The sequence below is a fragment of the Mauremys reevesii genome, linkage group 1 (assembly GCF_016161935.1).
Source record: "Mauremys reevesii isolate NIE-2019 linkage group 1, ASM1616193v1, whole genome shotgun sequence".
NCBI lineage: Eukaryota > Metazoa > Chordata > Testudines > Geoemydidae > Mauremys > Mauremys reevesii.
Window position 1 is genome coordinate 257,334,207 of NC_052623.1, and position 15,191 is coordinate 257,349,397.

General features: G+C 44.3%; 1 protein-coding gene across 4 annotated transcripts in view; it reads right to left on the minus strand.

Moving 5' to 3' along the window:
• TMEM178B (transmembrane protein 178B) overlaps positions 1–15,191 on the minus strand; it is a 364,196-nt gene that overhangs the window by 27,705 nt on the left and 321,300 nt on the right. For all 4 annotated transcript variants that reach the window (XM_039482232.1, XM_039482217.1, XM_039482224.1 and 1 more), the window contains one exon: positions 8,767–8,904. In XM_039482232.1, the coding sequence (XP_039338166.1) occupies positions 8,767–8,904 (138 nt within the window). The remainder of the gene's footprint in view (positions 1–8,766; positions 8,905–15,191) is intronic.

Consider the following 15,191-nt stretch of genomic DNA (forward strand, 5'->3'; position numbering starts at 1 on the left):
TCATTTAGTGAAAACTGTGTTTCTGCCAGAAGGAGGACACACAGTCCCACAAGTGAACTGATGCTACAGTAGGTGGCGAGATGTGTGTTGTGATCCCTCCTTGAGGAGTATTATTGTAGGAAGTTACAAAAAGGCACTACAACGGAGGACACAGAGTGATTTACAGAAGCGATCTCAGTGAAAGCAGTGTTTCACATTCATTGTTCAAAGTGTCTACTTTGGAAACTGGGTGATATTATTTAAAAAAAAATGCAAAACCTGTGTGAAACACAACAATAAGGCTGGAGAGTGAAGCACTTGGAAGTCAAGAAATGTTAAGACTAATCTGCTACCTTAACTGTGTCCTTTAGGCATGTGTATTATGACACTGTCTTGTATCTTCTTCTTGTACAATTGACCTTAACTTTTGCATTTCCTAACATTAAAACTGGGGAGAGAGAAGGGTGTGGGGAAGAGGCGGTATAACTATTTAATTTTCTAGATTCTTATTGTCTTGGTGAAAAAAGGAAATAAAGAAATGAAATGCCCCATTCCATAGCTGACAGGCACTAGTTGACCAAAGGATGACTGGTCAGCTAGTCTCTCAGGACAAATATGCATTTCCATACCTGTACATATATATCCCCGTCAGTGCACAGATTAAAAAATGTTTAAGGTAACATAAGAGCCCCTGGCCAGCTCACCAGTTCCGTTTTTGTTTGCAGCTTAATGCAATCGATGGCCTTAATCTTAAAGAGCTTAAACCAGTCCAAGACTTCAGATCAATTTAAGCTGCTTATGCCACTTCAAGGCCTTAAATAATTTTAAAATGCAAAAGAAGAGTAAAAAAAAATCAAAATTAACAGGGTAACAAAAGGGCAGGACACACTCCTGCCTGTTAACCAGTTTTGAAAGGCCAGTGTCCAAGACGTGCAAATACAGAGTAGCTCTTTGTCCCCCTCTAGTGTCTAAACCACATATAGGTGTTAATTATGTGACCGCCCCGTGGTGGTATTACACATGCGCTTCCTGAGCACCACATGCATGCAGCCGGTGCCCATTTTTAAGGGAACATCTCCCAGTGTCATGGACAAATTTAAATGAGCATGCTCAATATTTGCAAATGCTCCAAACTTTGTCAAACCACAGCTACTATTTGTCAAACCAAGGAAAGGCACTATTCCTCAGTGAAGACTACATTTACGCCCTTCTTCAACGTTTATGTTTTAGCCATTGATTATGTAGTTCTATTTCAAAGGGGATGGCCAGATTTCTTTGTGTGTAAGTGTATGTATCTCACAAATGGATGAAAAGATTTTGTATAAGCTTCCCAAAATTATTCATTTTTGAGAACAAGCATGAGAAATTGGATTCCCAAACGAGAATGTTATGAAAAGTTATAGGCATGTAAAACAGAATCTCATAATGGAAAGTGTTTTCAGCCTTCACCATAGCAACTGCTTCTGCTGTGACCACTATAAGAGAAGCAACAAAAAGAATAAATAGAGATCACGACCATTTTGCCACATAAAAAGTTACTAAAAAAAGAAATTGCATTAGCCTCTGCCATTTTTAGCGGAACTCCATGGAGTTTCATCCTATCTCAGTTTTTTTCCCTTCTTGCCTCCCCTTGGTAGCTGCCATCAAGGTACTTCATATCTGCCTTGGAGAGATCAATCGCAGAGCTTTGCCACATGCTTGTTTTTACTAAATCCCTACATTTTGTTTGACAAATCAATCGGCAGTAGAATTATTATTTTTGTGAGATGGAGCCCACAGACAAGTGGAATAGAGGCCCTATTTTTCACCATCATATGCAAGTTTCAAAGTAGGTTAAATTTGGGATCCAAAGGACTCATCCGTGGCTGCATAGACAGACACTGCAGTTGTCATTTAATTGCAGATATGCACCACATAGGCCTAGGCGGTACAATGCGTAACCTTGGACTTCTTGAAGACAAGCCTCTACTTGGTGAGCTAGAGGAAGATATGCATGTGTGTTGCAAAGAGACAGACTGATGCACACAACAGCTCTGATATATAAACCTATCTAAACTGTTAGCAATTGTCCACACTCTGTCTCTCTACCCCACATACCAGGAGTCAGTTTATCCTGAGCAGGACCGGCTCCAGGCACCAGCTCAGCAAGCAGGCTCTTGGGGCGGCCAAGGGGAAGGGGCGGCACGTCCAGCTCTTTGGCGGCTGGTCCCTCAGTCCCTCTCGGAGGGAAGGACCTGCCGCCGAATTGCCGCCGAAGAAGAAAGCAGCGCAGAGAAGCTGCTGCCGATCGCGGCTCCCCCCGCCCCCCACTGCTTGGGGCGGCAAAACCCCTGGAGCCGGCCTTGATCCTGAGATTTCTATTTCCATGCGATTTATTTTCCTTAGCATCATCCTGCTCACTGAGCTCTTGGATAGTACCAGTGATTTTTTGGAAGCCACTTGGCACTGATGCACACTGGCATGCTACACATGGCTGTACTGTATTCCTGCCAGTCCCTGGCACCAGGGGGATATGCACTACTCAGATGTTGCTTTGGGCACCAGAAGGGTTGTTTCCACCATCCCCACTCTCTTCCCAGACCAGAATGCAGAAATAGATGTGAGTAGAATCTCATACACTTATACCTGGTTGGGTGTTTTCTTTAACAAACATCCCTGCTTTGCATATCTGGAAGAAAACTCCAAATTGTGCCGGCAACCTGCATACCTATCCTTGACTTTCTTTTTCGTCACACATCTTCCTTGTCTGCTTGTCACTCCCCTAACAGCAGACACAGAGGAGGGTGGGTATTGATCACTGGTATGGGGAAGGGGTATGTAAAGCATTTGTAACCCTGACCCATATCAAGTGACTAGGGCCAGACAGTAAGGATGAGTCACTTAGCAGCACTCCTATGTGGTGTCAGAAGAAAACTAAATCTGTGGTGAAGATGGAGCCAGTGGGAGCTCCTGAAGTCCTCAGATTGGCATATCACTGGGGGAAGGGATTGAAGCACTTCCACATGTTCCTAGAAGCAAGTGCTAATACAGAGAAATTAGACAGGAAGAAATCCACCACACTTGCTACATGGGGAAGGCCAACAAGTCCTGGAGACCAATAGTACCTTCCAATGGGAGCAAGAAGGTACTCCAAATTGCGAGACAAGGCCATTAAAAAATGTCCTGAAGTCTGTGTTTCACCGAGGCACGTCACGTGCAAAAGACAAGGAATAAGCTGCCAGGTGAAACCTCTGATCATTTTGTGACAGCACTGCATACTAAAGCTAAATTGTGCAAACAGGGACATTTAGAAGATGGAATAATTTGTCTATTTGCTAACGATAGACTGAGTTATTGAAGGTAAAACTGATATCTGGTTCAAAGCCAAGTTATTGCAAGACCGAGACGTGACTTTGCAATGAATAGTGAATATTTGCAAAACAAGTGAAAACTGTGCTTCTCCAATGACAGTGTTAACAAACAGTGAAAAAACAAAAGTGCATCTCTAATTAGAGTGTATATTAAGGCATAAATAGATACTACAAGGGTAAACAAATGGCAGAGACCATATTTGTTTGCAATAAATGTGACTGTAATAACATGATGAAAAAGTGGTCATCATAAAGGGTGCTGTGTTATGCAATAAATAGTGCCCTAACAAATTCATGGCCATGAAAAATGCATCCCAGATGTGAAATCTGGGCTCCCCCCGTGAAATGTGTAGACCAGCATTTCTCAAATTGGGGATCCTGACCCAAAGGAGAGTTGGGGGGTGGGTCACAAGGTTATTTTAGGGGGGTTGCAGTATTGCCACCCATACTTCTGTTCTGCCTTCAGAGCTGGGCGGCCAGAGAGTGGCGGCTGTTGGTCAGGCACCCAGCTCTGAAGGCAGCGCCCCGCCAGCAGCAGCATAGAAGTAAGGGTGGCAATACCACACGATGCCATTCTTTACTTCTGCGCTGCTGCATTCAGAGCTGGGTGGCTGGAAAGTGGCGGCTGCTGACTGAGGGCCCAGCTCTGTAGGCAGCAGCACAGAAGGGTGGCAATACCATACCATGCCATTCTTACTTCTGTGCTGCTGCTGGCGCTGATTCTGCCTTCAGAGCTGGGCTCCCAGCCAGCAGCCACCGCTCTCCAGCTGCCCCGCTCTGAAGGCAGCGTCGCCAGCAGCAGTAAGGGTAGCAGTACTGCAACTCCCTCTACAATAATCTTGCAACCCCCCCACAACTCCTTTTTGGGTCAGGACCCTTACAATTACACCACCATGAAATTTCAGATTTAAATAGCTGAAATCATGAAATTTATGATTTTTAAAATCCTGTGACCATGAAATTGACCAAAATGGACCATGAATTTGGTAGGGCCCTAGCAATAAAAAACAACTATTTTGCCACAGTGTGTTGTTCTCAGTACGAATTGCAAAGAAATACAAAAGCAAAATATATTCATGAATGTACAGCTGAAGTACACAGCTCTGATGAAGATCATGAAATTGACAATAATAGAGTTCTTTGTTGGGTCTCTTAATACATTTGCAAAGGAAAGTTCTGCAACAGATTGTTTTTGACACTGGAAATAAATTAACAAAAAAGTGAAGCTCAAAATAGAGCTGAGTGCAATGTAATCAAACTTAGCACACACACATATGAGAGAGAGAGAGAGAGAGAGAGAGACTACTGACATTAAAATAAAAAAAAACCTTAAAAAATTAAAAAAATGTTTTATACAGTGGGCACAAATTAACCTATGTGACAAAGCTACATTTGCACATCTGTGTAAGGACTATCACTCAGCAGAGTATGAAACAGTGAAAGAAAAAACCCCATGTATGCCTGGGGTAGAGAGTAGGCTGCAAATGCAGATGATCAAATGGGTGATTAACTTGTCTACTGTCGATAGGTTGACCAGATAGCAAGTGTGAAAAATTGGGATGGGAGTTGAGGGAATAGGTGCCTATATAAGACAAACCCCAAATATCAGAACTGTACCTATAAAATCGGGACATCTGGTCATCCTAACTGTCCAGAACACAAAATATATTCTTAAATAACTTGATGAGGTGTTGAGGGAAGTGGGATGCATTGACAATATAAGAGTTCACATTGATAGAGACCTCAGTGTGCCACCAAACCACATAACACCTCATTAGCACTGAAAGAGAAAATGAAAGCTGAACCTGACCTGATGGTAAAACTAGATGCCGTTGAGTGAACAGACACTAACTAACTGGAATGATCAGGATGGCCACTATAATAAAACCAAACAAGTTAAGAATTTGGACAAAGTCAAAAGTTTTGAGTTAGGCCACCAAACATGAGTGCTACCCCCTGAGAACCGATAAAGAGTTCATGTCTAGAGGACCCCTAAATATTTAGGCTTTGATGCAAGTCAAGGCAGGTCTGAGTCAATATAAAAAGTATAAAACTCTTTGCCTTCCATATTTCTTTTGGTAGATATATGTTTAAGAAAATTCCCGTTGGGATTGTCTCAGCATCTTGACGTGCATGAAGACATCAGGTGAAATCCTGGCCCCACTGAAGTCCACTGGAATTTTTCTATTAATTTCAGCGGGGCCAGGATTTTCCCCATCATGCCCCAGACCTTTAAGGCTCCGTATGGGATGGAAGTAACTGTTGATGATCTGCTGGCTTAGGGTAAAAATGATCAGTGCCACAACAAGAGCTGGCATAATATTCTGCCGCATATCAAAGAAAAGATTCTCAGATTGAACAGCATGAGGTCAGAAATGCTATACATATTCCGCAGCGCCCATCTGGGTATTTAGAAGTGTAAGAAGAGAGGCTAAAAAATCCTATTATGACCAGGCAAATGCTGCCATCAAAGATAAGGTATCCAAGTGTGAAATCTGCAATAAATAGACTGCAAAATAACCCTGGAGGCCATGAGAGATTCCTGATCTCTGTTGGTATAGATACATTTGAAGTAAACAGGAAAGATGACTTCTTATTAGTGAATTTTTTTAACTTGTTGCAAAACACATTGAATAACAATGTAATAACACATTGTAAATCACCATTTACTTGTCATGGGATTACAGATGAGCTAATAACAGATAATGGCCCACAATTCACAAGTGACTCATTTGGCCATTCTTTTGATTTATTAGATCAAGCACACTACGTCAGGTCCTTACTATGCACAGTCACACGGGCTAGCTGCTGAGATCGGAAGACAAGTAGCAGGGTCAGGAGCAAGCCAGGTCAGAATGCCAGGATGTCAGGGTCAGGCACCAAGTTGCGATAGCAAGGTCAGAGTCAAGCCAGGTCCAGATACCAGGAAGGTCAGGCACTAGGTTTCAACAGCAATTGAATAGTGACATCAAGGACAAACCAGGGTCAGAGCCAGAGTCTAGCATCTGTCAGAAGCAGGGTCTGGAGCGGAAGCAGGCAGTCAGTCTGTGTCATTGCTCAGACAGCTCCTCATGTTGGCTTCCTGGTTTAATTACTGGCATCAGCCAATCAGTGGGCTGTGAGGGGCTGCCACTCAGCCGCTGCTGGGTGGTAGTGCCTGTCAAGCCTAGCTTCACAGGGTCCTCTCATGGCTTAACCCTCCCATGGTGCTGCAGCAGCAACAGTGGCCCAGAAGCCTCCTGGTCCCAGGTTTTAGCCCTGCAGGTTCTTAGAACAGCCAAATAAAACTATGGAGAACACTGACTCTCTGCTTTCTTAGGACAACCACTAGAATGCTACTTGACAATGCTCATGTGCTGACAGAATTAACACCTGCCCATCAAGTCACTGTCAGTGGAAAAACACCAAGAGCAATAAATAGGCTCCAAGTTGCAGATCCATCTCAGTGGCTAACCTGACCTCTGCAGTAGGCACTAGTATGAGAACAAGAAGAGACCATGTGATCAGAAAGCCAGAGGTTCAGAGATGGTAGTTACTGACAGATATTGAACATCCTGACCTCCAGCCTAGATGTCTCTATTTGTCTGTTTTATTCATTGACTGTTTCAGATTGTGGTTGTTATTTTGGGGTGATCTTTCATTTGTATTTGACTTTAAAAAAGTGAGGGAGGATGTAACAGTAGCCACGAGAGTCTGTGGCTACTTACCCATGCCACATGACAGGGGAATAACCTTTTGTAACTCTGACTCATGTCATGTAACTATGACTGACCAGAAAAAAAGTTCAGTCTCTTACCAACACATTTTTATTACAACCACCTCGCTATTTGTCAGATTTAATAAAACAGTCAATGCATCTTATTTCAGTTTGAATTTGCCTAGTTTCAATTTCCATCCACTAGATCTTGTTCTTCCTTTGTCTGCCAGGCTAAAGAACCTTCTAGTATGAGATCTCTCCTCCTTGTGTAGGTAATTCTAGAATCTAGACCATGACCAAGTCGCTTCTTAACCTTCTGTTCCACAGGCTAAAGAGATTGAGCTTAAGTCTTTCATTACAAGGCACATTTTCTAGACCTAAAATCATTCTTGTGGCTCTTCTCTTAACATGCACCAATCTTTCAAAATCCATTTAAAAGCATGGCCGCCAGAACTGGATGCAGTATTCCAGCAATGGCCTCTCTAATACTGTGTGTAGAGATAACACTCCCTCCCTACTCTGACTTAATATTCCCATTTATATATCAAAGGACTGTGTTCGCCCTTTTAGCCGCAGCATTGCATTGGAAACTCTGATTCAGCTGGTTATACACTATGATCTTTTCAGAATCATTGCTTTCCAGGTTACAGTCCTCTCTTCTGTACATGTGACCTATATTCTTTATTCCAAGATGTATGACCTTTCATTTAGCTGTATCAAAATGCTTGTTGTTTGAATGTCCTAAGTCTACCAAGAGATCCAGGTTGCTCTGGATAAGTGATCTGTCCCCATTGTTACTGATCACTGTACCAAACTTCGTGTCATCTGCAAACTTTATCAGTAATGATCTGTTTTCTTCCAGATCACTAATAACATTGTTAAACACGACTGAGCCAAAAAATGATTCTTATGCCACCCACACAGAAACACTCCCAGTCAGTAATAATTCCCCATTAGCAACTCTGTTTTGAAATCTATCAGTTAGCCAGTTTTTAATCCATTTCATATTGTGCTACATTGATTTTGTATAGTGTTAATTTTTAATCAGACAATCCCAGGGTACTAAGTCAAACTTCTTATAGATATCTGAGCATGTTATATCAATACAGTTACCTTTATCAACCAAACTCGTAAGCTCATAAAAAATCATATCCACTTAATTCAACAGACCTATTTTCCATAAAATTGCAAGTACTGAGTCCTCACAGTGAACAATTTGCAAGTGTCCACAGGCTGAAAGGTGTTTGGACAGAACATTTGTTGAATACAAGTTTGTGTCGATAGGCATGGAGAGTGTTAATGTTGTTGGTCCCACTATACCCAGACGGGGAATGATTATTTGTGTCATTTCCAGTTTATCATTACTAAAGCACTTACCTCTGCTGACACCAGACATGTCTGTGTGCTCCTTACTCCTATCTGCACCACAACATGACACAAGTGAGCAATAAGAAGCAAATCTGTTGAAATTGTGATCTCATCATCAAAGAACCACGTGCAGAAAAAAGGACTAAATCGATAAATAAACTATTTATTCTGAGTCACTCACCCAGCTCTGCCTGCGGGGCTTGACTCTGATCTCATTTACACAAACACCACTGGCTTCAGTTAAGTCACTCTTGATTTACATGTGTGGAAGATCAGAATCAAATCAGACACCATGGCATTTCAGACAACCTTGAAACCATATATAAGATACAGAACGGCAGAAGACATTTCTTTGCAAAACAACATCCTTACCTCCCATGAGGAAGAGAAGCCCTGCTACATACTGCATAAGGCCTCGATCCCAGCAGCACCCCAGCACCCCGATAATCCATCCAAAGAGGATGATGGCCACAGCCATGCCCATAAAGCCAGCCGTCATCCTACGCAGGTCTGAAAAGTGAAAGAGAGAACAATAGGATGCTTGTGAAATTTGATAAGTTATTCGGATCAGATCTTCATAAGAACTCTAACCCAAACATCTACCTTCTTTTGCACAGCGTTGTCAGTGGTTGGCACAGTAGGATTTGTGTCATGATGCAGAGGAAGGACAGTCCAGTGGTGAGGGAGCTAGCTTGGGACTTGGGAGACCAGGGTTCCTTTTCCTGCTTTGCTAACGATTTCCTGTGTGACCTTGATCAAATCACTTAAGGTATGTCTACACTACACACCACTGGTGGGTGATGTGTAGGGTACGCATAGCTATGTGCCGCAATGAAAAGCAGGCTAAGTCCACACTGTGGTTTGTAGCTACACACGTCAGGGGGAGGGCAGTAGGGAAAGGCTCCAGCAGTGGGGAACTGCTGGAGCCTTTCCCCATTGCCTCCTCGATACCTGGAGTCTTTCCTTGGCATAGAGAGAGGCTTCAGCAGCAGAGAACGCTGCTGGAACGCTACCCTCCCACTGCCAGAGCCTTTCCCCACCCTGCCAACTACCTTCCCTGTGACAGGAAAGGCTCCGGGAATAGGACAGTACACTGCTAAGCATAGCAGTGTAGATCTGGAAGGCACTGATCGGGCATGTAGACAGCCAGGTAGGGTAGATATCCACTGGGTTGAGGTGTGTCTTACCTTGCCTAAGCAGTGCCTCACCATCGACACTGCTATTTATACCCACGCAAGAGGGCCTGCAGAGCATGTACCCACTGTAAAGCGTGTGCAGTGTAGACGTACCCGTAGTCTCCCCCTGGGCCTCAGTTTCCCATCTGTAAAGAGGGGACAATAGCACTGCCCTACCTCACCTGGGTGCTGCGAGGATAAACATATTAAAGACTGTGAGGTGTTCAGCTCTCACGGTGATGAGGGCCATATAAGTACCTTATATACAAAGGATTGTGGCACGGAGCAGACACTTTTTCCCCTCCTTTGGCTTTGGATGGTGAATATTTCAAATGCCTTTTTGGTGGGGAGGTGTTTTGGTGCTACAGTCAGGAGTGAAGAGCAGTGGCAGAGCTATGGAAGGGCAGGTGCCTGGGAATAAAGCATCTGGCCACTCTAAAGATTAGGAATGAGGCGCATCACCACACCTGTGTGTGTTACATGCACGCCTGCACAGAACCTGTCTGCGCTATGGCTTGCTTTAGGAAATGACACAACAGTTATGAGCATTTCATAGGAGCAAAATATAGTGGAAGAAAAAACATTCAAATTAAAATTTTCCCATGTCCTACAGCAGGATTCATCAAAAAGGGAGGGATGGCTGCACTACCATCTCCTGCCTGCACACAGGAGAAAAATCAAACATTTTCACCGCTATTTCCAGTGCGAAATGTGGAGCTATAGCATCTACATGGCTACTGAAACTGCAAGGATTGCTAGAGTCAGTGAGCTCCTGGACACCCTCAGATCAGATATCCAGAGTGGGGGCACTTTCATTAAAATGAACATTTGACTATTTTCAGCTACACACACACACGCACACATATACGGCCATACTCACCACACAGAGGAAAAATTCCACCCAAGGCAGCACCACAAACACATTCCCTCCCACTTGAAGCACATTTTACTCGCAGAGGATTTTTCTTCTTCTTTCAGATAACAGAATGCACGTGGGAGGAAGGGATGCAAAAGGGGGATTTGAAAACAATGAATCAGCCACTGGGTCTAGGACAGCTTTTCTCCTTGGTTGGGGCGAGGGAAAAGCTGGCCGGCAATAGTGGTGACTAACTCCCACAGACCAGCTCCAATTCTCTATTTCTCTTTGCCACAATGGATCACAAGGACAACTAATGCCATTGGCCTAGGCTTCTCGCCCATCCTGGGATCTGGCCGGACAGTTCAGATTTTCACCTGGCTCCCTGTCCCACAACATTTGTGCAAGTTCAGGTGTAGAACACAACTTCCCCTGTGCATGTAATGCTGGCATGCATCAATGATGTTGTCACCATCTCATGTCTCCTTGTCACTTTTGTTATGGTTGTTGTGTAAGTGGGACAGTTTTACAGAGATAGTAACCCTTACTCTAGGACAGGGGGATCACTACTGAGCTCAAGATTGCCAGGTTCTCTTACAAAAGACAAGTCTCAGACTCCCACTTTCTGTCTTACTCAGAGAAACTTTTCCTGGTTGCCCTGATGACCAATAAGAAAAAGTGAAAAGAGAGTCCAAAGTATTTGAGTATATTTAGGAGGTCCCTGGTGCAGAAAAACCAGATACTTCCTACAGAACCAAAGCACCTGTACTGGTATCTGGTCCTCTGGGGGTTGTCAGAGGGATTGTTTTTTAACTGAAGAAGAAACTGAGTAGCCATCTTCAGTGGCAGAGTAGGCTGATATACTGGTTTTTAACCCAGGGGTTCAAATCCTAATACAGGTGTCAAAGGAAAGGGTTTGCTGATCTGTTCCTTGTCTTTAATGCCTCAGTATATGTATCACAAAACCACTGCATAATTGTCTGTGTTGTTCACAAGAGACCCTTGACTTTAACTCAAGTTAAGAACAAACTGTTTTTCCTTGTGAAGACAGAGCCCAACACCCCTAAGTGTTCGGCCTAAATAGCCTCAGCTGTATTTATTCTGCTCCATGAGCGGAATGCCTCCCTAAACTGCCTCTACATTCTAGCTGGGAGTTAACCCTCAAAAACCCAGTGCATTGACTACCTTGACAGAGCCACGTCTCAGAGTATATCTACACATGGGCTTCAGTGTGCGTAATACAAGCCCAACACAGACGCTTGGTATGTACTGAGCTTACTAGCCTACTCTGACCTGTCTTCATTGCTATTGTTACTTGCACTAGCTGGATTCAAGCTAACGTGGGTAGCTCGCCCGTGCAGATTTTGCTGTGTAGGCACCCCCTGAGAAACTCCAGAGGGCTGGGGTGTGGGAGTGCAGCAGAATCTCTTTCTTATCTCACCTACCAAACAAAGGGCCTGTTTCTCCCCATTGAAATTAGAAGTTTTGCCATTTACTTACTTAAATGGGAGCAGACGCAGGACCTAGACTCCTGGATCCAACTTGTAGGAGTGTCTCTAGTGCTGGGGTTCATTTCATCTGACCACCCTACCTGAGAGGTATCAGTACTGAGGTTCCTTTTCTCAGCACCAAGTTGCAGTCTATTAGCCTCATTACAACCCTGGCTAAGTCCTCTTATGAAAAAGGAGAAGTGGCCCATACTTGATAAGGTTAACTTTTGGCTGACATTGAAAACCAAGCAGAAAAGTTTTATTTATGTTCTGTTTAAACCTCCACTTCCCCTAAATTTATCCTCAGCTCAGTCAAAAATTTCCACCGCTTCCTCCTCCCAGCAACCCTCCTCTCAGAAGGCCTTCCACTAGGCTCATCTGGAAGAACTACAAAATAAAGATAAACTTCCTTTTTGTTCAAAACCAGTTCAGTTTCTGTCCCACCAGAACCGCCCCCAGAGGGCACCACTTGCAAATGGCAATGGCAGGAAAGGGGACTTGTAAGCTGGTTTCATAAACAGCTCTTGCCTGTTTGACAATATCTCCCTGGCACTCCTCACCTAGCAGAGCTCGCAGGATGTCAATGTTAAGAACAAGTCTATTCAAAGTGATTCTTCCATGGGAAAGTACTTAATGTAGCGCATCACTGAATCAGCACCCTCTGGCTATTTAGAAAAGAGGAGGCCAGAGAATGGAAGCCTGTCTGCTTTAGGCACAGGCCTATAGTAGCGGTATTATTACTATTACTGGCTTGTTTAAATGGTACTTGGCAAGGAAGGAAGGGTAGAAAAATCAAGGCTTTCCTTTGCATCACAGAATAGAATCATAGAAGATTAGGGTTGGAAGAGACCTCAGGAGGTCATCTAGTCCAACCCCCTGCTCAAAGCTGGACCAACCCCAACTAAATCATCCCAGCCAGGGCTTTGTCAAGCAGGGCCTTAAAAACCTCAAAGGATGGAGATTCCACCACCTCCCTAGGTAACCCATTCCAGTGCTTCACCACCCTCCTAGTGAAAAAGTTTTTCCTAATATCAACCTAGACCTCTCCACTGCAACTTGAGACCATTGCTTCTTGTTCTGTCATCTGCCACCACTGAGAACAGCCTAGCACCATCCTCTTTGGAACCCACTTCAGGTAGTTGAAGGCTGCTATCAAATCCCCCCTCATTCTTCTCTTCTGAAGATTAAATAACTCCAGTTCCCTCAGCCTCTCCTCATAAGTCATGTGCCTCAGCCCCCTAATCATTTTTGTTGCCCTCCGCTGGACTCTCTTCAATTTGTCCACATCCTTTCTGTAGTGGGGGCCCCAAAACTGGATGCAATACACCAGTGCCAAATAGAGGGGAATAATCACTTCCCTCAATCTGCTGGCAATGCTCGTATTAATGCAGGCCAGTATGCTGTTAGCCTTCTTGGCAACAAGGGCACACAGTTGACTCCAAGGGCAGCTCTAGGCATTTTGCTGCCCCAAGCACAGCAGGCAGGCTGCCTTCAGCGGCTTGCCTGCAGGAGGTCCCCGGTCCCGCGGATTCGGCGGCAGCCTGCAGGAGGTCTGCCGAAGCCACGGGACCAACGGACCCTCCGCAGGCATGCTGCCGAAGGCAGCCTGCCTGCCGCCCTTGCGGAGACCGGCAAAGCGCCCCCCCCGGGGGGCTTGCCACCCCAAGCACGCGCTTGGCATGCTGGTGCCTGGAGCCGCCCCTGGTTGACTCACATCTAGCTTCTCATCCACTGTAATCCCCAAGTCCTTTTCTGCAAAACTGCCACTTAGCCAGTGGGTCCCCGGCCTGTAGCACTGCATGGGATTCTTCTGCCCTAAGTGCAGGACTCTGCACTTGTCCTTGTTGAACCTCATCAGATTTCTTTTGGCCCAATCCTCCAATTTGTCTAGGTCACTCTGGACCCTATCCCTACCCTCCAGCATATCTACCTCTCCCCCCAGCTTAGGGGGGAGTGTCATCCATGAACTTGCTGAGGGGTGCAATCCATCCCATCATCCAGATCATTAATGAAGATGTTTAACAAAACTGGCCCCAGGATCCTTAAGGACTCATTAAGCTCTCCTTGTTGTGGGCATGGGAGTGGGAGGGCTCTGATGTCAATAAACAGCAGGGCATAGGAGCAATATGATGGAATTTTACCCAAGTTTGGTTAGCTTTGGCGATTTTTCTTGTGTAAAGGTATCCTGAAAAAGTAAACAAAACTGTGTTTGTACCCTTTGATGCTTCCTTCTGACGTTTAAACACATCCTGAATGTTTCTGATTTTTTAAAAGGTTTTTTAATTTGTTTTTTACACTTTGAAATTCGGGTCTCGCTATACGCTATTTTTTCTTAGAAGACCCTCTGGATGAATGGAGAACAAGTAGGATTGTGATATCTCAGGAGAGTGAAACCTGATTGACCGAAGGTGCATCTACATTAGAGAAATGCATTGCTGAAACTTGTGCCAGTGGGACTGAACCACTGCGAATTGCAGTAGTGTAGCATGTCCTGTGCTAGCCAGACTCTTTCAGGTTCACTGCTTTCCCTCCGTCCACATATGGCATGCCTTGCACTGCATTATGGGTTACCATCCCACAGTTCCTGACACTGCAGCAGGTGCATAGACTGTAGCACTCATGAATCCACTTTTACAACATAATCAATGTTATGCTATTATATTCTACATATGATAATATCTAAAACTAATTACATCTTTTAGGAGTGTGGTTATATGTTATCATAAAACTGGTTATGGCTGCATTTATTTGGTAAATAGTATAATGTGTAATTCAATTTCAAATTCATCAACTGTTTGGCTGCTAGTCCCAGTGGTTTACTAGGGCATGGGTTCTCATCCTGGGGGTCATGACCTCAGGGGGTCACAACCGCTCTCCCTTTCTTCATGGCTTGATGAGAGGGAAGTCTTGACAATGATTTTTCTGTTGTTAATATAGGGCTATGATATGGAAAGGGATGAGAATCACTTTGTTTAGTTCAATGATTGTTTCATGTTAGTTCTGGCCCTGTGGAGGACCTGTGTATGCACCTCTGGGAACTATGCCTTCACTCTGTAAAGAGATGGGAGAGATTGCTCAGGCTGTTGCTCCATTGTCTCCTGACAAACTGTGGCCCGATTGCCTGAGAATTTAAATTACAACCTACACCTGCTGGAGGCGCTGCTCCAGAAAATCAATGCATTTCTCTTTCCTTTCGTGTGCAGCTTTGTAGAAAGCTTCGCTAGGGTCATTTTTTGTTTCTAAATGCACAAGTGGTTTGTATCTCACTGAGTCTTG